General features: G+C 37.2%; 1 protein-coding gene across 31 annotated transcripts in view; it reads left to right on the plus strand.

Moving 5' to 3' along the window:
- The window catches only part of SOX6 (SRY-box transcription factor 6), a 677134-nt gene that overhangs the window by 643325 nt on the left and 10659 nt on the right, over positions 1–23150 (plus strand). For 28 of the 31 annotated variants that reach the window (XM_043902204.1, XM_043902115.1, XM_043902289.1 and 25 more), the window contains 2 exons: positions 13840–14073; positions 16598–16814. In XM_043902204.1, the coding sequence (XP_043758139.1) occupies positions 13840–14073; positions 16598–16814 (451 nt within the window). The remainder of the gene's footprint in view (positions 1–13839; positions 14074–16597; positions 16815–23150) is intronic. The other 3 variants (XM_043902136.1, XM_043902155.1, XM_043902341.1) reach the window with 1 other exon arrangement.

Consider the following 23150-nt stretch of genomic DNA (forward strand, 5'->3'; position numbering starts at 1 on the left):
TGCAGAGAAATGGTATCCTTACGGGGGAAAGTAATGTTTCAGCCAAGGAATGCTAGGTTTTGAGATTCAGAGTTATTTCATATCACTGAATAGTTCCTAGGGTAGCTTTGATGTAGGGTAAATGCACTAGATCTGGCTCTGTTCCTTGTTAGCAGAATACTAGCAACAAGTTATTACAGAGGAAGGTAACCCACATCTCTGGGTTTTGGTTTCTTCATCGGTTGTTTAGTCGCTCAGTTGTACCCAACTCTTTGCAACCCCACAGACCACAGCATGCCAGGCTTCTCTGTTATTATCTCCTGGAGTTTGCTCAAACTAGTGTCTTTTGAGTCGATGATGCCATCCAGCCATCTCATCCAATGTCACCCCTTCTCCTCCTGCCCTCAATCTTCCCCAGCATCATGGTCTTTTCCAACGAATTGGCCCTTTTTATCAGGTGGCCAAAGAATTGGAGCTTCAGCTTCAGCATCAGTCCTTCCAATGAATATTCAGGGTTGATTTCCTTTAGGATTGACTGGATTGATCTCCTTGCTGTCCAAGGGATTCTCAAGAGTCTTCTCCAGTTACCACAGTTTGAAAACATCAGTTCTTCGGCACTCAGCCTTCTTTATGGTCCAACTCTCACATTCATACATGACTACTGGAAAAACCATAGCTTTGACTATATGGATCTTTGTGAGCAAAGTGATGTCTCTTCTTTTTAGTATACTGTCTAGGTTTTTCATAGCTTTTCTTCCAAGGAACAAGCATCTTTTAATTTTGTGGCTGCAGTGATTTTGGAGCCCAAGAAAATAGAGTCTGTCACTGTTTCCATTTGCCCCCATCTATTTGCCACAAAGTGATGGGACCAGATACCATGATCTTAGTTTTTTGAATGTTAAGTCAACTTTTAAATCAACTTTTTAACTCTCTTTCACCTTCATCAAGGTAAAGTGAGACAAATATATTTACCCTCTTACCCATTTCAGAGGATTGTAAAGAGGATTGAGATAATGTATTCACTGAAAGCACTTTGTAAATGTTATTGTAGGCAAAATTCCTTAATACATTTGGTGTTTCTATTCTGGAAACTGATCTCTAGTATAGACTAGTGAAAAAAGTAAACTGTTCTTTAAATGTGTTACTTTGCTACACTAAGTAGTAAAATGTCTGTTTCCAAATTGTTCAATGGAATTTTTTCTTAATGTATACACTACATATGTTTACATCTCTACCTCTATCTATCTGTCATCTACCTATCTAATTTATTCAGTGAATTTCTTGGTGTGGATAAACTCAATACTTAACATAAGAAGAGTATTTAGGGTAAGTAGGGATAAATGAATCTTAAAATGAAAACAGGAAAATGAAAATTTACCTAAAACATCCCTGTGCATTGGTCAAATGAAGAGTTAGTACATCAAAGTACCACAGATAATTCATCTTTCATTCCTATACCACAGGTTCCTTTTTTTAAAAATCAACCTTTAACTTAGAAGAACAATGCATTCATATTTTGCATTTGCCTTCTTTAAGTTATGATACCCATCAGTCAATCATTCTTGCTAACCTATCTAGATAATCCTCTATAAAATACATAGAGTACAAACCATACTCTTCCACCACTGGTATCCCTCCTTCTCTGAAGATGAAACACATCAGTTCATTTGTTGAGTGTAATGTGTGGTATGAGGTCAATATTACTTTTTTCCAATACCAGGGAAGCCCCACTTTAACAATGTGTGGTAAGAGGTCAATTTTACTTTTTTCCACATATTTTTCTACTTATTCAAGCACTGTTGGTTGAAAAAAATTATTAGTTCCCACTTTAATAGCCTAAGTCTTTATTAAAATTTGACCATATATGTGAGTATTTAAATCTGGACTCTATTCTGTTCCACTGGTTTGTCTATTCTTATAACAATCCTGCACTGTCTTTATTACTCTAGCTTTTACAGTGTTACAAAGTATTTTTTACTGTAAGCCTTGAAATTAAGTAGTTTGAATCCTCCAAACTTCTTCACGTTTGTTTTGGATGTTTTCATATAGTTTTAAAATAAAGTTGTCAATTTCTAAAAAAGTCTTTTGCAAATTTAATAGGATTGGGTTGAATCTATAGATAAATTTGGGAAGGAATTGTCATCTTCAAATATTAGGTCTTCAGATCCATGAACATGGTATATCCCTCCATTTATTTAGGTTTACTTACTGAACTCACAAATATTGTTTTTAGTGTAGAGGTCTTGTGTACTTTTTTGGCTTAATTTATTCCTAAGAATTTTATTTTCCAATGCTATTATGAATGTAAATTTTAAAATTATTTTTTAATTGCTCTACTATTAGAAGTACAGTTGATTTTATAGTTTTGTATGTTGCAGTAATAGTAAACTCACTTTTTATTTTAAAAAAATTATGTATTTATTATTTTTGGCTGTGCTAGGTCTTCATTGCTATGCATAGACTTTCTTTACTTGCAGAGAGCAGGGGCTACTCTTTAGATGTGGTATGCAGGCTTCTCATTGTGGTGGCTTCTCTTTGCCAGGCGTGGGCTCTAGGCACACAGGCTTCAGTAGTTGCCATGTGGGGCTCACGGGCTCTAGAGCACAGGTTCAGTAGTTGTGGCTCACACGGGCTTAGTTGCCCCATGACATGTGCGATCCTCCCAGATCAAACCCATGTCTCCTGCACTGGCAGGCAGATTCTTAACCACTGGACCACCAGGAAGCCCATAAATTCACTTTTTAGTTCTAGAAATTATTTTGCAAGTTTCTTAGGGTTTTTTTAATGTAAAAAATTATCTATGAATACACTCTACATGACTTATTATTTTCCATTTTGCATGCTTTTTATTTCTTTACCTCCAGTAGAATGTTAATTAACAGTGGTAAGAGTGGGCATCCCTTGTACTGTTCTTCATCTTGGAGGAAAGCATTCAGTAGTTCACTATTAATTATTATGTCCTACAGGTTTTTCTTAAAAGTACTTTATCTGACTGAGGAAATTCCCTTCTATTATTAGTTTCCTGAGAGTTTTTGTCATGAATTGGTATTGAATTTTGTTTAAACCACTTTTTGAATCTGTTGTGATGATCATGTTTTTCCCCCTTTGTTTTATTAATGTAGAGAATTACATTGCCTGATTTCAAATATTAAATTAATATTACATTTTAAATTAATTTATCCTGAAATAAATTCTACTTGATCTTATTTTATTATCCACTTTACATATTATTGTATTTAATTTGCAAATATTTTATGAAGAATTTTGCACTTATGCTCAAATCTCTGTCAGGGTATGATGTTACTTCATAAAATGAATTTCGGAAGTTTTTTCTTTCTCTACTTTCTTAGTTTGTATAAGACTACTGTTAGTTTTTCCTTAAATGTTTGGAAGAATTTACCAATGAACCCACTTGAGATTAGGGTTTCCTTTGTGGGAAGGTTGTTGACTATAAATTGGTTTTATATATTAGCTATGAGTATTCAGACTTTCTATATGTTCATAATTGAATTTTAGCAGTTTGTGTCCTTCAAGGAATTTGTTCATTTCATATAAGTTGTCAAATTTATTGGAATTAAGTTAGTCACAATATTTGCTTTCTATCCTATTTAATGTGAGTTGTATCTACAGTGAAATACCCTCTTTCAATCCAAATATTGGTATTTTTGTTTCCCCTTTTTGTAGATCAGTCTCATAGGGGTTTATCAATTTTATTGATCTTTTCAAATTACCAATGTTTGACATTGTAAATTGTTTCCTATTCCATTGATATCTGCTCTTTATCCATCCTGAAACTCTCCAATTTTAACTGGATTATTTAATTTATTTATATTTAATATAATTATTGATTATAGTGGGATAAAGTTTTACAATTTTCTATTTTTCTCTTTGTTCCCTCAACTTTTGGCTTTCTGTTACTACTTTTCTTCCTTTTGCTTAATTGAATCCTTTTTCTAAGCTATTGTTATGAAGACATAATTTTTTTTTAGAGGAGTTTGAGGTTCACAGTAAAATTGAGGGAAAGATAAAGATTTCCCATATACTCCTGTCTTCACACGTGCATAGCCTCTCCTGTTACCAACATCCCACCTGAATGGTACATTTGTTATAATTGATGAACCTATGTTGACACATCCTAACCACCCCAAATCCATAGTTTGTATTAGGGTTCATTCTTGATGTTATACATTCCTTGGGTTTGGACAAATGTATAACATGTATCCATCATTATGGTATACAGAATATTTTCATTGCCCTAAAATTCCTGTGTGTTCACTTACTCATCCTTCCTTCCCCCACTCTTTGCAACCACTGATCTTTATACTGTTTCCTTTTGAATCCTTTGTTAGTCTTCCATTTGAATTACTCTACTGGTGTTTTAGCTATACTTCTTTGTATTTTTAAATTTTTTTTCCCTAGATTCACTATTCATCCTTAATTTGAATATCCCTATAGTTAAAATTATACCACTTCTCATAAAATAAAGCAACATTTAACTTTTACTAACTTGATCTTTTGTGCCAATGTGCTATTTTTCTCATGATTTTACCTCTTCTTATTTTATAAATCCCAGAATATAATGTTATATTTTGTATTAAATAGTCACTTGTCTTTTAAAAATATTAAACAATCAGCTTTTGTTATGAAATCCAGAAAAGACAAAAGTTTTTAATTTAGTCACATATTTCTCATTTTCAATTCTCTTCTATCCTTTCTATATATCTAAGTTTCCATCAGATGTTATTTTTCTTCATCTTGAATAATTTCCTTGAATGTCTCTTTTGGTATGGATCTGCAGGTAATGCATTCTCTCAGCTTTTGTTTATCTGAAAATGTGTTTCATATTCATTTTTTAAGCATATGATCATTAGATAAGACTACACTGGTTTTTTTTTTTTTTAGCAGCCTAAAGATATTCCATGGTCTTCTAGTCTTCATTGTTTCTAATGAATAATCAGCCATAAGTTACATTACTGTCTCATTTTATGTATTATGTGTCCTTTTTCTCTAGCATTTTCCCTTTGTCTTTGGTTTTCAGCAGTTTGACTAATGTTTAGGTATGGTTTTCTTTGTATTTATCCTGCCTGTGATTGTCTGAATGCCTCGAACCTATAAGCTGTGTTTTTTCTACCAGATTCAGGTAAGTTTCAGGCCATGTTTCTTCAAATATTTTTCTATCACAATCCTCTCTCCTCTCTTTCTAGAATTCCAGTTACACATATTTTAGGGCAATATATTGTTTTACATATTGCAAAGTCTCTGCTTACTTTTTTATCTTTTTCTCCTTCTGTTTTGAGACTAGCTAATTTCTTTTGATGTATTTTTAAGATCACTGACCCTTTATTCTGCACTTGAAAATGCTATGAAGTCCATTCAGTGTATTTTCATCTCAAATATGTCTGTCAGTTCTAGAATTTCCATGTTTCTTTGTGTAGTTTCATTTCTCTGCTAAGTACCCCATTTATGCATTATTTATGATATTCTTTTCCTTTATATACTTGAACATATGTTTTAATGGCTACTTTAAAGTCCTCATTTACTAATTACACTATTTGAGCCATCACAGTTTCTACTGATTTTTTTTTTTTTTTTTGAGGGTGGGAAGGCCTCTGGGTCACATTTTCCTGATTGTTTGCACAACTAGTGATTTTTTTATTATTATTATACATTGTGGATTACAAATTATAGAGACTGTGGCTTCTATTCTCTTTCTCTGTTAAGAATGTTACTTTTTGTTCTAAGAGGCAGTTCAATTGATCTCATTGAAATTATAGAGGCTTAGTTTGCATGTTAGGTGGTGACTGTTTCAGTTTTGTCTTTAGTCCTAGAATGAATCCTTAGTCTTGGCATGTAGTCTTTATTCAAAGAGTGATCCCTCTGGGGTTTCAGTGGAAAGCCTGAGTTTTTCATGGATACTTTCTTACTTGGTAGGATTCAAATCCAAATTCTGTTTAACTTGCAGTGGGCATCAGCTGAAATATCTTCTCAGATTTTTCAGATATATAGACCTGATTTCCACTGGAATCACTGAAATCATCCCTATACCTGTGAAGTTCAGGTGATAGCCACTCAGAAGCCTCAGACTATCTTTCCTGATACATTAGGCCAATTAAGACTGATCTTCTGTTGCATTCTAGCCACTCCATGCTAAGTAGACTGGGGAATGTCTTCATGGAAAAGCTATAAAAGCAGGGTTTTACTCAGTGATATTCTTTCTTTCTAAGAGTGAATCCTCTCCAGCTTCTTCTTGATTTTGGTAGAGCTCAAGTACCTTCAATTAGTTGTTTTTCTATATTTTTTTTCCTCCAGAATTTATAATTATTATCTGATTAAAGGTTAGTCTGATTTAAGTTATTCTGCCACTACCAGAACTGGATCTCTCCCAGAAGAGGATCTTTTGTGCTGATATTTTACTTACATTCATTCTGTCTGACAAAATGTAAATCTTAATGGGCCTTTGAGAAGGTATTTATTCATCTTACTTTTCTCTATTCTTTATTTCCAATTCGCTAGTAATCACTGAGACTATTCAGTGGTAATTTCTAATTTAGCTTCCATTTTGATATCTTGTAAAACATATTTGTTCATGTCCCTACCCTGCTTTTTTAAAAACCTTAAATACTTCTTGACTTTATAGTTAAGGTACTTGGCAATCTTGCCACTACTTACTTTCTGAATTTAATCTCTTGACATTCCCTTATTTTTTTTTTATTTAAATAAACTCAAGCCATAACCAGATTCCTTTTATTCCTTAAAACCCTCTATGCCTTTGTTATAACTCTGTCTTTATATTCATACATTCTGCAGCCTAGAATGCTTTCATACTCGTGAAAAGTGAAAGTATTAAAACTTAGTCATGTCCAACTCTTTGCGAACCCATGGACTATAGCCTACTGGACTCCTGTGTCCATGGAATTCTCCAGGCAAGAATACTGGAGTGGGTAGCCATTCTCTTCTCCAGGGGATCTTCCTGACCCAGAGATCAAACTCAAGTCTCCCACATTGCAGACAGATTCTTTATTGTCTGAGCCACCACACTTATACCTCCTGGTAAATTCTCACTCTTCCTTTAAGATACTACTTAAGCAGTACTTACTCTCTACAGCTCTCTTCACCTCTGTCCACTCCAACAATATTAATAGCCTCTCTTCTCTGCTTTCATAGTATTTTGAAATTACCCATGTTACTTACAATGTTTTGTAATTTTCTATTTGTGCATCTTTTTCCCTCACTGGACCAGATTCCTTTAAAACAAGGCACATGTATTTATCTTTGTATCTTCTGTCACAATGCTGGGTACATCTGAAACTTGTCAGAAGTGTTTGCTGAATTAATGCATACATAAATGATTCCTAAGCACATTATAGAATTTGCCAGAGTTCCTCCTTAGGGAGGACTTTATATATGCACAAATCCACACCAAACGCTTACTCATTCACTCACATAACCCTTGGAATTTACCCAGGAAGGGGGCCTCTTTAGGATTAGTTCAGGACCATTGCCATAGGCTATGATGGTTAAACTAGCTTTCTTTCCAACCCACCTGGAAAAACTCAACTTTCTGTATTCTTTTTAAATCGTTTAAATCACAGATCCCTAAGGAAGTTTTTGCCTTGGCAATTTCTGCTTTTTTCCCCATTGACTATCTTTTTGCATCTAACTGAAAGTTTGGCTTTATACAAGCTGATATGGGAGACAAAAATGAATTAACCAGTCTGAGCCCCTTCAGGGAAATGGAGAGAACAGGAATTCCTGGAGTAAATGGAACCAATGCTTTTCCTTGTTGCCTAGTGTGATACTGTTGGCCTCCTGTTATTTAGGAATGGTGTTGCTGGTAATTAAAGACTCTCAGGTCAGCTGGGAAGCAGTAGTCTCCAAGTACATAGCTGTAGGTCTAGGCATCTTCCAACTGCTTTTCATGAGAAGACATATTATGAATATTGAACTCACCAATGATCCCTCTGCTATTAAAAGTAAAAAATCTGCCTCTTAGAATTATGAGCTATTCCCTAGGATAACTCTGGATTCTGACACAGAGCATTGGCTATTTTAGAATGAAATGCCTCCCCCACCCCTTTTTTAACTTGATGTTATCTTTTAAAATAAATGAGCAGTATGAAGTCACATTTGATATGTAGATTCTAAAGTTAATTATAGCAGAGAGTCACTTTTAGGCTTCAAATTTTCAGACTAATAGCATGCCTTTCAAAAATAATACTATGTAGTATTATATAGAATTTTCCTTATCTGTTTAAAAGAGCTTTCTTAATATACAGTCTCTATTTTTAAGTTTCTGAGTTTATATGCATGTATGCAGTCATATGTGTTTTTATTACTACAACAATAATTCCCTTACCAGTTTGTTTCATGAAGCAGCTTAGAGAAGTTATGACCCTTTTACATTTTCTTAAAATTCTGACTCTGATCATATATCATATATCAGATCCAATTTAAAAGTAGTTTCAAACCTTGGTCTCTCTAGATAAGTCTCCTCTCTTCCCAAACCTTGGTTTATTAATACACCACTTCTAGTTTTAACTTGAAATATCCCATTCATTTTTCAGTTGACTCCAAGCACTTGGGAGAGAGAAAAGGAGACAAGAAAAAAGAGATGTATATACACCCTGACGTTTCCTATTTTCCCTTTCTTAATTCACATTTCTATACTATGTGCTGTGCTTAAATTTCTCAATATCTGGGAGCATTTCTTGTGAGACTAGACATCTTCTGTGTATCCCAGTGTCATGTAAATATGTATTATGGGAGGACAGACAAGGTCACTTGTAGGACAGTTGGTGGGTGAGACGTGAACTCTTTTCCTTGGAGAAGGTAGAATTTAGTTAGGTAAAAGTGAGTAGGAAGGGTATACTAAGACTGCAATATGGAATGAGAGGCAGAGAGATTGAGCATAGGTATGAACATATTTGGGAGCATCAGTTGATATGTAGAGGTGGCGCTAGTGGTAAAGAACCCACCTGCCAGTGCAGGAAACATGAAAGATGAAGTTAGATCCCTGGGTCGGGAAGATCCTCTGGAGGAGAGCATGGCGACCCACTCCAGTATTCTTTCCTGGAGAACCCCATGGACAGAGGAGCCTGCTGGGCTACAGCCAATAGGATCGCGAAGAGTCAGACATGACTGAAGTGGCTTGGCATGCACATACAGAAGATCTACTGAAACCAGAGTCTAAAAATCTACCATGATCAGTCTGTAGGAGATTAAAACTTCCCATTTACAATGAAATACATCTTGTAAGTAAGTAAATAAATGGAAGCTGGCTGTTTGGTGTTGCCAGAGGTAAAGAAAAGCTATGACAGTAAAAGCAGACCTCGAGTGTTAATCACCTGTAGCATAGTAGTTAACTTAGAATAATATTGAAATGTTTTTGTATCTGACATTCTCCACAAGCCTGTCTCCTGTGTACGCACGCAAGTATATAAATTGCTGAATTCATGTCAGTTGTAAAGTAATGGCACTGGGGGCGTCATAAATTACCATGGTGATCCTCAGGAGAAGACACGGTCGTATCTGAATGAGTGTTTCACTTCCAGAGTAATGGATGCCTTCATCTGGCCCAGCAGTCAGCACATTGCCCTGCGTTGATGGATATTGTCAGCTGGAAGCCACACTACATTTCACTGCACAATAAACATGGCTGTCAAACCCATATAAAGTGAAATCAATTTATCCTGTATGGTCAGTGCATTTTAAATGAAATTAATGTACTGTGGGTATGGTGGCAAAAAGGTAGCATATTAGTTATGCATCTTGGGATTTGAGACTTTTCATGTAAGGGATCATTCTATCTAGTAGGCTTCAAAGAAAAGCTGTATATAAAATGTGTTATTTTGCATGGTCTTCAGAAAGGGGCCCCTCTCCCCTTCTTCATGTTTAGAAAAGAATTGATAATATTAGCCAGTTCGGCCCTTTTATCCTGTCTTTTGTTTGCAATAAATGATGACCATATTTGCCAAATAATAGTGTACTTTAATGTTCTAATTTATTACTAGCTGTGACACAAACAAATTTCTACTTAATCAGGTAGCTGGAAATAGAGTAGAAGGGCAGAGATGTACTGAATCGTATTTTACCTATGTAATCACTCCACTGAGCTGAAAGGATTTGCTTTTTGTAAAATGTAGAGATATAAGTTTTAATGTATGTTTTGCTTCTAAACTTTTAGGAGTAGGCTTTCCTGTTTATGCAGTAGAATACCTGGCTAAGGCCATCAGTCCAACTTTACATTTAACTATAGGGGTTCTCAGTCTATAGGGAAATATTTAGTGGTCGCCACATGTAGAGCATGTCCATCAGCGTGTCATGCTCGCAGAGGGTATGAAAACAAGCAAGAGCTGTGTAGATTCATTCATTCACTTGTTCATTAATTGAATGTATTTCACTAACTGAAACTTTATATGCCATGTGCTTTATTGGAACCTAGAGATACAGCCATGAAGGAGAGCCAGTTCCCACCATATCCTCAAAGGACTTTTAATCTAGTATGATATTATGGTCACTAGGCTTCCCAGGTGGTGCTAGTGGTGAAGAACCCACCTGCCAATGCAGGAGACACAGGATACGTGGGTTTGATCCCTGGGCCTGGAAGATCGCCTAGAGAAGGGCATGGCAACCTACTCCAATATTCCTGCCTAGAGAATTCTATGGCCAGAGGAGCCTAGTGGCCTACAGTCCATAGGGTTGTAAAGAGTCAGACACAACTGAAGCAACTTAGCACGCACTATGGTGACGTCTTTGGAAACCATGAAATATCAAGAATTTAGAAACAGGGATGTGTGGCTCAGCTGGTAAAGAATCTGCCTGCAGTGCGGGAGACCTGGGTTCAATTCCTGGGTTGGGAAGATCCCCTAGAGAAGAGAAAGGCTACCTACTGCAGTATTCTAGCCTGGAGAATTCCATGGACTATGGAGTCCATGGGATCACAAAGAGCTGGACACAACTGATCGACTTTCACTTTCATAGGAATGTTAAAGAATTATCCTCATGCAGCAGAAAAATATATCAGGACCCTTGAAATGACTGCCTTTTAGTCTACTACTTTTGTATATGAGTTGAAAACTGAACAATTTTGTCCTTGGAATTCAGGCAAGAATACTGGAGTGGGTAGCCATTCACTTCTCCAGGGAATCTTCCTGATGCAAGGACTGGACCCAGGTCTCCTGCATTGCAAGTGGATTCTTTATCGTCTGAGCCTCCAAGGAAGCCAAATAAGTAGTTGGTGGTGGTGGTGTTCAGTCGCACAGTCGTTTCCAACTCTTTGCTACCCCATGAAGTGCAGCATGCCAGACTTTCTTGTCATTCACCATTTCTGGAGCTTGCTCAAACTCATGTCCACTGATCCATGATGCCATCCAACCATCTTGTCCTCTGAAATCCCCTTCTTCTCCTGCCTTCAATTTTTCCCAGCATCAGTGTCTTTTCTAATGGGTCAGCTCTTCACATCAGGTGGCCAAAGTATTGGAGTTTTAGCTTCAGCATCAGTCTTTCCAACGAATGTTCAGGACTGATTTACTTTAGGATTGATTGGTTTGATCCCCCTGCAGTCCAAGGGACTCTCAAGAGTCTTCTCCAACACCACAGCTCAAAAGCATCAATTTTTCAGTGTTCAGCCGTCTTTATGATCCAACTCTCACATTCATACATGACTGCTGGAAAAACCGTAACTTTGACTATATGGACCTTTTTCGGCAAAGTAATGTCTCTGCTTTTTAATACTCTGTCTAGGTTTTTCATAGCTTTTCTTCCAAGGAGTAAGTGTCTTTTAATTTCATGGCTGCAGTCACCATCTGCAGTGATTTTGGAGCCCAGGAAAATAAAGTCTGTCACTGTTTCCATTATTTCTTCATCTATTTGCCATGGAATGATGGGACCAGATGCCATGAACTTCATTTTTTGAATGCTGAGTTTTAAGCCAGCTTTTTCACTCTCCTCTTCCACCTTTATTAAGAAGTTCTTTAGTTCCTCTTTGCTTTCTGCCGTAAGGGTGGTATCATCTTCATATCTGAGGTTATCGATATTTCTCCTGCAATCTTGATTCCAGTTTGTGCTTCATCCAGTCCGACATTTCACATGATGTACTCTGCATATAAGTTAAATAAGCAGGGTGACAATATACAGCCTTGACGTACTCCTTTCACAATTTGGAACTAACCTGTTGTTCCATGTCCAGTTCTAACTGTTGCTTCTTGACCTGCATACAGATTTTGCTGGAGGCAGGTGAGGTGATCTGGTATTCCCATCTCTTTAAGAATTTTCCACAGTTTGTTGTGATCCACACAATCAAAGGCTTTGGCATACTCAGTAAAGCTCAAGTAGATGTTTTTCTGGAATTCTCTTACTTTTTCTATGATCCAACAGATGTTGGCAATTTGATCTCTGGTTCCTCTGCCTTTTCTAAATCTAGCTTGTACATCTGGAAGTTCTCATACTGGTGAAGCCTGGCTTGGAGAATTTTGAGCATTACTTTGCTAGCATGTGAAATGAGTGTGATTCTTTATTGTCTGAACCTCCAGGGAAGCCCAGTAAGTAGTTATTGAGTATCTATTGTATGAAAAATCCTGGGGATACAAAAATGAGTACAACATAAACACTAACTTTAGGGGTCTTATAAACCTGGGGATAGAATGGAAATAATTAGAGATGATTACCAAAAAAAAAGAAAAGGAATTTCTTTGGCACAGGAAAAAAAAAAAAAAACATTAAAAAAAAAGAGGAATGAATGCAGCCTGGGAGGCATCATTGCAAATGTTCTTCCTTTGGCCTGAATTATCCTACCCATCTGTCTTTACTGGGCAGTAAAGACTCCCCTATTCACGTGCTAATTCCTATTTGTCTTCCAAGATTCAGATTAGATGTCACCTTTAATAGGAGACATTAGTTGACCGTCCCATCAGCTGGTGCCCTCTTGATGTCCCGTTTACTTCAGTACTAGAGCACTTACCATATATTCCATTATGACTGTCTGTTTGGGGTCAGTCTCCTCCCTGAACTGTGAGCTCCTTTAAAAGCAGGTGCTGTTTTATTCACTTTTGTATACCTAGCACTTGGCATAAAGCCAAACTCATAGTAATTGCTCAGTTAATAGTTTGAATCAAATCATTTAATTAATTCATGAAACACACTACATTTAAATAGGCCTTAAAGGATGAGTGGGATTTAGCTTGAAGAAGTAAGAGAAGGAGCTTCCAGCCAGTGAGGGGAGCACTGGCCAAAGTTCAGTATTGTGAAAGAGAATTCTTTTGGGGTAAGAGATAGTTTGAAATGGCTGTGATGTTTAGCACATGAGCCTAAAGTCATAGGTAAGAGCCTACTTTTGAAGGGAGAAATCTCAGCAGGAAAGGTTGTGTGCATGCTAAGTCACTTCAGTAGTGTCCGACTCTGAGACCCTATGGACTGTAGCCCACCAGGCTCTTCTGTCCATGGGATTCTCCAGGCAAGAATACTGGAGTGGGTTGCTGTGCCTTCCTCCAGGGAATCTTCACAATCTAGGGATTGAACCCATGTCTTATGTCTCCTGCATTGGCAGGCAGGATCTTTATCACTAGCGCCACCTGGGAAGCCGAAATAATGCTTTACTGTCAACTGTATTTGATTGTAGTAAAAATGTACTAGGTGTTTAAAAACATGCAAAAGTAATTCTGCCCAGTGTGTCTTTGAGACCTACCTCAGAAGAGCCTGTAGGATTGCCATCTGCAACTGTATCCTGCTTCCAAGAGTTCATTTAAAAAGAAGTTTATTAAAAAGTTGCTAGGGAAAGCAACTGAACCAGGTGGCAAGTTGTGTTGCATTATCCAGATAATAATGCTTTGCACCCGTCTTGTTCTTCCTGCCCTGACATTACAGGAAGTAAAGCAATGAATGGCTCTGCAGCTAAACTACAGCAGTATTATTGTTGGCCAACAGGAGGCGCCACTGTGGCTGAGGCACGCGTCTACAGGGATGCCCGAGGCCGGGCCAGCAGCGAGCCACACATCAAGCGGCCAATGAATGCGTTCATGGTTTGGGCAAAGGATGAGAGGAGGAAAATCCTTCAGGCCTTTCCTGACATGCATAACTCCAACATTAGCAAAATCTTAGGTGAGTGCAGCCACTGATGCTGATTATGTATCCAGTGAGTGGAAAGAAGGGTCCTAATAGGACACCTGAGGGAGACTGTGGTATGCAGATATTAGGTGTCACTCAGCAAGCTGCCCCCGGAGACTGTCCTTGTCTCTTCACTCTTCACCCCGCACCGCGGCATTTAGGTTTAGGAGTTAGTACATCCACCAGGTGCCAGGGCAGGACTGACTAAACACTTCTTTTAGAGACAAAACTATTTATTTTATGTGTTAATAGGACAACTCTGAGAGGTCACTGCTAATTAAGAATCATAAAGACAAGTTTTATCTCCTTTCCTTAATTTAGTCTTTTAAAATCTTTCAGCTGCTATGAAACCCTGGAAACACTCATAGAGTTTTCTGCTTTAGTGTTCTTGGGTTCATATGTCCTTCTGAAAGAACTCACCAAGGACTAAGGGTGAGCCCCCAAATAGTGTGAAATTTATGGAGTGTAGAACAGTGCCTCTAATGATAACTTTAAAACTTGTAAAATAAAACTACATTTACTTTAATAAGATATGACTAGTTCAAATTTCATAGCAGTGAGTTGAACACATAGACCACAGGGCAGAGGCCCATTCTGTGGTAACTTGCCAGAGTGATTCTCCTGTTTCTCTGGATTAAACTCAATCCTTTTTCTATTAGTGTAAATCTTGCCTCGTGCAGATTATACAGTGTGGAATTATTGTACTCAACATATTGAATGTATTTTATTCAACATGCAGCATTGCAGTCAACATGTTTCCTCTTTAAGAAGAAAAAACACAGAAGGCGCTGTTCTGTTTAAGCTGTCATGATGTGACAAAATCTCAAAGGGAGCTGTTTAAGAAGCCGAAAAACATTAGAGACTTAAACTGTGGTTTTCTTGTTTTAAATGTTTTGTTCAAAAGCAATAAATATTTAACCTGAGTAAATATCAGTGATCTGGACATACACAAATACCCATGTTTTGTCACTGTATAAATAATTTAACTTGATTCTGAGACATTTGAGGCAGTGACCCCTATGAAAATTTAGAACCTACATAAGATCAAATAGTGTTAAGATGTTAAAATAGTTTTTTCCTTTTTCTTTTTGATGTTTGAATTTCAAGGTAGATACTAAAAATCATTACAATTAAGTGGAGTTTTATTTTTAGACTTTCAGGGATATATATCAGGGTATCATTCTTATGAATTTAAAGACCTTTCAAACCATGATGGATATATTAATTTTTTTCTAATTAATAGATATTCCAAAGAAAATTATTATTTTTCTGTCCCTAAATTTTGATATCTAACTTTGAAATTTTCTCTTTTTTGGCCATTTTATTAGCAGTGTGAGTAAGCTCACCAATGGGCACAAAACCTCTCTGTTTCCATGTTGGCAGCTGTGGGGAATCTATATTATTGATGTGCATTCTGTGAAAAAAAATTAAGAGTATAGTAAGTGTATTCATTAAAGTGTAAACTTTTAAGCACAAGCATTTTTAAGAGCACCAAAAATCCTCCATTAACTGGGGCTTTAAGCTGCTGGGAGCCAGCTGAACACAGAGAACCTTGTCCGGTAGACTTTCTACACAACTTTTGCACAACAATCAGGAAAACAGGGATGGATGTGCTATTAAAACAGACCAGGATATTGCTGGCTACAGAGAATATTTGTACAACTTTTCCATTTGTTTATATATGAAAAATCTCCACCGAAGAACAGCTAGCATCCAGTCAGCACAGCTGTTACCGCTTTATTCACTAGCGACACACAAAAATGCAATTTGATACACATTAAAAAACACATCCCTTCTTCGTCAAGTGTTTAGATAATTCTTTATAAACAATATTAGAGAAATGAATACTTTTCCTTCTTCCTGTATAAACCGTATTAAAAATTTCTTACTTTCATTGGTATGGCTTTGAATGAATTGTTTAGAGTACTTGAAAATGGTATATATAATTCCAACTGTACCTTCCGGTTCTAAAGTTGTAACTTAAGTAGAGTTTAGGCTTTTTAATTACCTTAGGCCAGGAGAGACAGTGTGCACCTTAGGTTTTTATATGTGGAAGAATATCAACATTTGCTAACATCTTATCAAAGGATAGCTTCGCCAAAGGTGCTTGGAGTGTTAGGGTTGTTTGAATTACTGGAACCTAGAGAGTTGTTCCTGAGTATTCTGTCATACTCCAAAGTATATTTAGGAAATTCAGGTTTTTAACCCTATGCAGTTGGGTGGGGAAATGACCTTGGTGTAGGAGATGATCTTTAAGCAGCAAAGACACATTTTAAAACATTATACTTCTTGTAGCATCAGGCTTTAAATTATTGAGAAAAATACTGTAATAAATGTGTCACATCCAAATTATTCTTTGCTCTATCATCTAAAATACTAGTTGTGAGGCTGGATGACATGTGGTAATAGGAGATACTCAGAGCACAGGTGGGTGAAGTGGTGGGAAGGTAGACCCAGTATTTACCAGGAGTAGGTTGCCTTGACCACTTGGGTACTTAAAGGCTATGTTTATGTCTAGGGTCTCGTTGGAAATCCATGTCCAACCAAGAAAAGCAACCTTATTATGAGGAGCAGGCCCGGCTAAGCAAGATCCACTTAGAGAAGTACCCAAACTATAAATACAAACCTCGACCGAAACGCACCTGCATTGTCGATGGCAAGAAGCTCCGGATTGGGGAATACAAGCAACTGATGAGGTCTCGGAGACAGGAGATGAGGCAGTTCTTTACTGTGGGGTAAGTGTTCCTACATTCAGCCACCTGAGCTCTCCTTTCCCAGTAAGAAACCACAGGATGGCTACCGGCAGTGTGTTTGGTAAGGAGATTAGAGAAAGGAGGAGGTTGTGACAGACGGGGCCTATCATGACTACACAGCCTTGCAACATGGCTCCTGCTCAAATCGAAATAAATGCAACGGATTGCTCTCAACCGATCACCCCTTTCATTGTCTCTCAAATTCATCTAAGATATTCAGTGCCCACACACAAAGTTTCTGGTAGTTTATTTAAGTAGACAGAGAGAGAGAGAGAAAACTAACCTTAAGAAATCCCCAGAAGCTTTCTAGCTTCTCTGGGTGGTGCTTCTGACTCTAATCACAATAGTCTGCTTTTGTTGTGGGATCTACCACAAGATAATTGGCCTTGACATTGGTTAGAGGACCTCATTTTTGGCATAAGATCCAGAACTCCTGTTGCAGTAAATTATTCTGTGGTAGAAGCAGTAACAATGTGGATTTTTCTTGCTTAAATCAGAAACTAGACATGTTTTTGATATCTTCAAGTCTGATTTCATGTCATTTTGTTTAAAAATTAGGTAATAGATTTCTGGTATAAATTTCGACTTGGCTGACTGGCTGTCTGCATTCAAAAGAGGCCTCTTGTAACCACAGTCGTCAGAATTAAGTGGGGATGCAGATGCCTATATGTTCCAGCACACTCAGACCTAGAAGCCCAGGGGGGTGGCAAACCAGAGGACTGTTCTGGAGGCCCCGGCCTGAGGCAGCTGGAATCGGACTGGAGAGACGCGTAGGAAGGGCTTGAGAGGGAGAAGTGGAAGAAGTAAAGAGGAACTTGTGCTCACTGTTGACTGGAAGGGGAACTGAGCAGCTGTGCTGTGTCAGGAAAATAAAAAAGCTTCACTTGAGGTGAAGAAAAGAGATACCATAAAGGAGGTATCTCTTTTAACCTCATGGAACAAAAGGTTGGTTTCAGAAGCATGTGTTTAAAAACAGAAAACTGATTTGGAAAGGTAAATAGAATACCAAAGAAAGGGGGCCAATGGCAGCAGTCTGGGTCACCATACACTACACTAGAGTGTCCAAGGGAGTAGCATGGGCTTCAGCATTTGCTTCAGACGCTGACTGTGCCACCTGCTTGGACGAGTTATTTAACTTTTCTAAGCTTCTGTTTTTTCATGTGTGAAGTGAAACAAGTAATAGTACCTATCTCAATAAGGCAATGCTTTTAAAAATGCTTTGTATAATCTTAGTATAATATCAATAATAGTGAATTCTTGCCATTATTATCCTTATTAAACATGGATTTGCTATCACAGTAAAACTATATTTTATATCACACTAGACAATCAATGACTATGCCTTCAGAATATGCCTCAGAGTCCTATGTGAGGATGGCACAGTCTATGTATGGTAGAAGCTTTATGAGGTAAAGTGAGGCTTAAATCTCTTTGCTATTTGAGGATCCCTGTATATTAGCAGATGAAGATGTGCCAAAATAAGATATCAAATCCTTCTGTGTTATAAATGTTTACATTTTTTAAAAAGCAATGCTTTTAACTCCAAAAGTACAATACAGTATAATTGGGCAATTCACATGCTAATTAGAGTATTTATGAAATATACCAAGTCACAGTACACTTTAGGAAGTATAGTTGTAGGTAACAAAATATAAATTTAAGACTGTATAATGTCTTCTTTTAATCCTGTTAGTGTATCCCTGAAAACGTGTATAATCTCTTTTGAAGAGAGACTCGAAAGTTTAAATCTGAGACATTTTCTCATTCCAATCTTTCTCTCCTGTCATGTCCCCTGTGTTGCATAGTGGGCCCCTTTTGCCATAGTCTGGAAGATTAGCAAAAGCACCATTTTAGTTCCCTGATACTTACTTGAATATATGAGATGCAGTAATTCTATTTAGTCCCCTTTATGAAAGGCAACATTGACAATGGCTCTGGATCAAAATACCTCAACACATAACAATGTATGTAAAATGAAACTCTAATAAAACAGCTCAATATCATCTACCACTTATTGAATGCCTACTGTATATGAGGAATTTTAGGTATATAAACTACATAATCCTCTAAAATAAGGAAATCGAGGCTTTAAGAGGTCTGATGGCTACTGATGGCTTCCAGGTGGCGCTTGTGAAAGAATCTACCTGCCAATGCAGGCAGATGTAAGAGACGCGGGTTTGATCCTTGGTTTTGGAAGATCCCCTGGAGTGGAAAATGGTACCCCACTCCAGTATCCTTGCCTGGGAAATCCCATGGACAGAGAAGCCTGGCAGTCTGAAGTCCATAAGGTCACACAGAGTCAGACATGACAAGCAATTTAGCACGCACTCATGGCTACTGAAAGGTGAGATGAAGTAAAGGTTTAAATCAGGTCTCTGTCTCTGTCATGCCAAATGACTGGGAAACTGTCCTTACTACATTGCTTCAAAATAGGCCTCACAGTCCTATTCTGCACAGTCGTGAGTATGACGCTGCTATTTGAGGAAGAGCTCCTAGAACCTACAGAAAATAAGGTCTTTTATTCTGGTACACAGTGGCATAAAAGAACTTTGAAATTTAGAGACTAAGGATCCTGATAGTGTAGGAGGTCCTTTGTGGAAGGCTCATTATAAACTGAGAAATAGGGCTATGGATGTGCAAGGAATGGCCAGAATACTTTATTCTTTAATCTTCAATGATGAGTATTTTCCTCTGCCCAATTTTAATAATATTTGCTACATGAAGCCAGACATTATTTCCACTTAAGGATTAGCATTCTCTTTTAAGTAGTATTCTCTTTTTAAGTAGTAGTATTAAGTAGTAGTATTCTCTTTTTTGATAGATTATTAACTCCCTAGGGTTCATCTTTGGAAATTGATCTTCATTAGATGCGGGGTTATTACAAGAGGGAAAGACAAACAAGAAATTCAAAGATTTCTATTGACATCTTGAGGGAATGGGGATGCGATCAATTTTTATAGCTGATTTTGAAAAGATGTGCATAACTTTCAAGGCAATAAAGTTACATATATGGCTCAACATTGCCATCCTTTTTACTGATGATAAAACTGGAAGTTAGACTTTTTTTACTTAGCTATTATGGAATGAATTTATCAATATATGAAATGGAGTAATGTTGTCTCTAACCATGGATTTAACCCTTTCAATTGATAGGTTAAGTATCAGAATTTTGTAATAATCCTGATAGGAGTACTGTTAATGTTTAGATGATAATTAGGGTTCATAGAGCTACGACATTGTCTTTTCCCAAAGAACTATGGCCAAATGAAATTTATTTCCAATTTGTTGAAGTTTTATTCAGTAATTTACCTGTGAACTAATAGAGAATTATGCAGAAACTATGAAATATTAAAATTGGAGCTACTTTTTGAATAACAATAAAAGTAAATTATTGAATAATTATGCTGAGCTAATTATACCAATTATTGCAAACACAAAAACTTATAAGATAGGCAGTATCATCCTCACTATGATGTTGAAAAACACAATATTCAGAGATGTTAAATAATTTGTCCAAGGTCACACAGCTAGTAAATTGCAGAGCTAAGATTTAGACCAGGCTTATGTAAAACATCTTTCCTTTTCACCATTGCACATACTTTCAATTAGAGCCTACAAATTTTTTAGAGACTGTATAGTGTAAGTGGTTAAGAACATCAATTCTGGAGCCAGACTGTCCTGGCTAAAATACTAGATCTGCTTCTTCCTGGCTTAGGAATTAGTGCATTTGTTGTTGTTTGGTCACTAAGTCATGCCTGACTCTTTTGTGATCCATGAACTGCAGCCCACCAGGCTCCTCTGTCCATGGGATTTCCCGGCAAGAATACTGGAGTAGGTTGCCATTTCTTTCTCCAAAGGATCTTCCTAACCCAGGAATTGGACCTGTGTCTCTTGCTTGGCAGGTGGATTCTTTATCACTGAGCCACCTGGGAAACCCATAGTGTCTTTCATTCTTCTGAACTCTCCACTTGCTCTTGGGAAACTTATTTAAACTCTGTGTACCTCAGTTTCCTCATATATAGAATAGGGGTGACAATAATACCTACAACATCAGACCCTTCTGAAGACTGAATAACTTAATATATCTAAAGTGCTTGGACAATGTCTAGCATGTAGTAAGTCCCAAATTAGAGCAAATATTCTTATTCTAGAGAAATGATGCTAAGTGTCAGGTATGTATTTCATATTGTAAAGAATTATGTTCTATTGGATTGTGGCATAAGTGATTTGAACATTTGCCATTTTGATCTTAATCTTAAAGAGGTTGAATCAAGCCTATAAGATACTTGCAAATTAAATTGAGTAGAATAGACTAGACATACTACTTTTAGTCTTGTCCTCCTATAGAGAAAGCTGGATTAGAATCTCTAATAGATAATATAAAAAGATGTACAACTTATAGGTTTAATCTCCTAAGGAACAGACTTCATTGCCTTCATTTATAGATACTGTAAAAGTCTGAAGGATCAGCAAACAGGGGCTTTGACAACATAAATGAATAGTTCCATTGCAATTGGCAAAGCTAGATTATATACTCCAGGAATGTTCTTGTGATTTGGAAACCACATGCTGGACTTTATCAGGGTCAACTCAAACTCTACTTGGGTTAGGAGGGAGGGTTCTTAGCCATCTCTACTCATATCAGCTACATATGTATACTTTTACAAACATCTACAACTTTTGTTTTGATGTGCACATTCATTACTTGTAAAGCCCAATACTTGCCAGCTATTCCTGTTTGTGAAATCTGCAGTGTTTGAATTTTGACTTTGCAATTGATCTGTAAAGGAAGGAAAAATGCTTTTCAGGAAAGTAATTTCCGATAGACAAAGCTTAACCACGCTGGCTGGATTTTCCATTTTGTTAATTGATTAGTCAGTCAGGTCGTAAGGGACTGGGCCTATCTGAAACCAGCTGTGTGCCTAACACTGTACTAAGTTAATATAGTACATTAATTCTATCCACAATGAGCTCTCAGAGAATGCTATAGTCAGAGAAGCCAGACACTTACATGGATAGGTTAGCAAATAATAGTTTATTATACCTACACATGTACACATGCACACACAGAATACATTACATGGTGCTCCATATAGTGTATAATGAAGTACTAATTTTGATTATATAGATGAGCAAGTAAAGCTCAGAGGAAGGGAGATTACTATGCATTAGGGCCAACTATAGGCCATTCCTGAAGAAGAAGAAGGGAACTTGAGGTTTGGGTAGGGTCAGCCGGGTGGAAAGTACAGGTGAGTGAGTGAGTGAGTATTTGCTCAGTCGTGTCCAACTCTTTGAGACCCCCATGGACTGTAGCCCACCAGGTTCCTCTGTTCATGGGATTCTCCAGGCAAGAATACTGGAGTGGGTTGCCATTTCCTTCTCCAAAAGGACAGGCAGATATTCCTATTTTAGCATGAAGGAGAACATGAATGTATGGAAGAAATATGAAAATGTTCAATGATAAATAAAGAGACTATCCTAGGAATTTTATCTGGCATTAAAGTAAGATATGTAGGGTGAAACAGTATTTTGGAAACTCTTGAAAGCTATACTCACTTAAATGTTTTAGTCTCTTTTTATGCTGATAATGACAATGAAGTATCAAGGCCGGCCTAACAGTCAGCTTATGATTTTGTATCTTCAGAGTCAGTGGTGACCCAGAAGTGGCCTCTGCAGGCATTGTGGGAGCCCTATCTAAGTTCAGCTTGGACTCTTCTAGGGCTGGAGGGCTCACCACTTTCCAAGCGAGCCAGTTTATGAAACATCTTCTAATGCTGGAAAGTTCTTTCTTCTTAACTAGGCCATACTCTGCCTTTCTGCTACTTTGTAAATTGGTTCTGATCCTCTTCTTTGGTCCATTCTAGAACAAATCTCTTCCTTTTGTGTGAAGAAAAACATTCAAGCATTTAAAGATAGTTATATTCACATTCCTTCTCCACTACCCTCTCTCCCATATATCTAAGAGCATTGTATCTTTTCTTCTTTAGAATGGGCTACCTAGCCTTTCATTTGTTTTCCCTCTCATTCATTAGTTCATTCATTTCATGTATTAAACAGATTTTTGTTGAGTGGTTCCTATGTTTCAGGCTCTGCCTAAGCTCTCAGACTATATCAGTGAAACATCCTATCTTCATGAAGCTTGCATTCTAGTGGGGGACATCAGACAATTAATGAGTGAATGAATGAATAAGTAAATATCAAATAGTATTAGTGCCTTAGAACAAAGTAAATGAGGGAAAGGGGTAGGGAGTTTTAGAGGATGGAGTGCAATTTTAAAATGAGAAGATATAAATACCTCACTGAGAAGATAAACTTGAG

This window comes from Cervus elaphus, chromosome 1 (genome assembly GCF_910594005.1).
Source record: "Cervus elaphus chromosome 1, mCerEla1.1, whole genome shotgun sequence".
Lineage (NCBI taxonomy): Eukaryota > Metazoa > Chordata > Mammalia > Artiodactyla > Cervidae > Cervus > Cervus elaphus.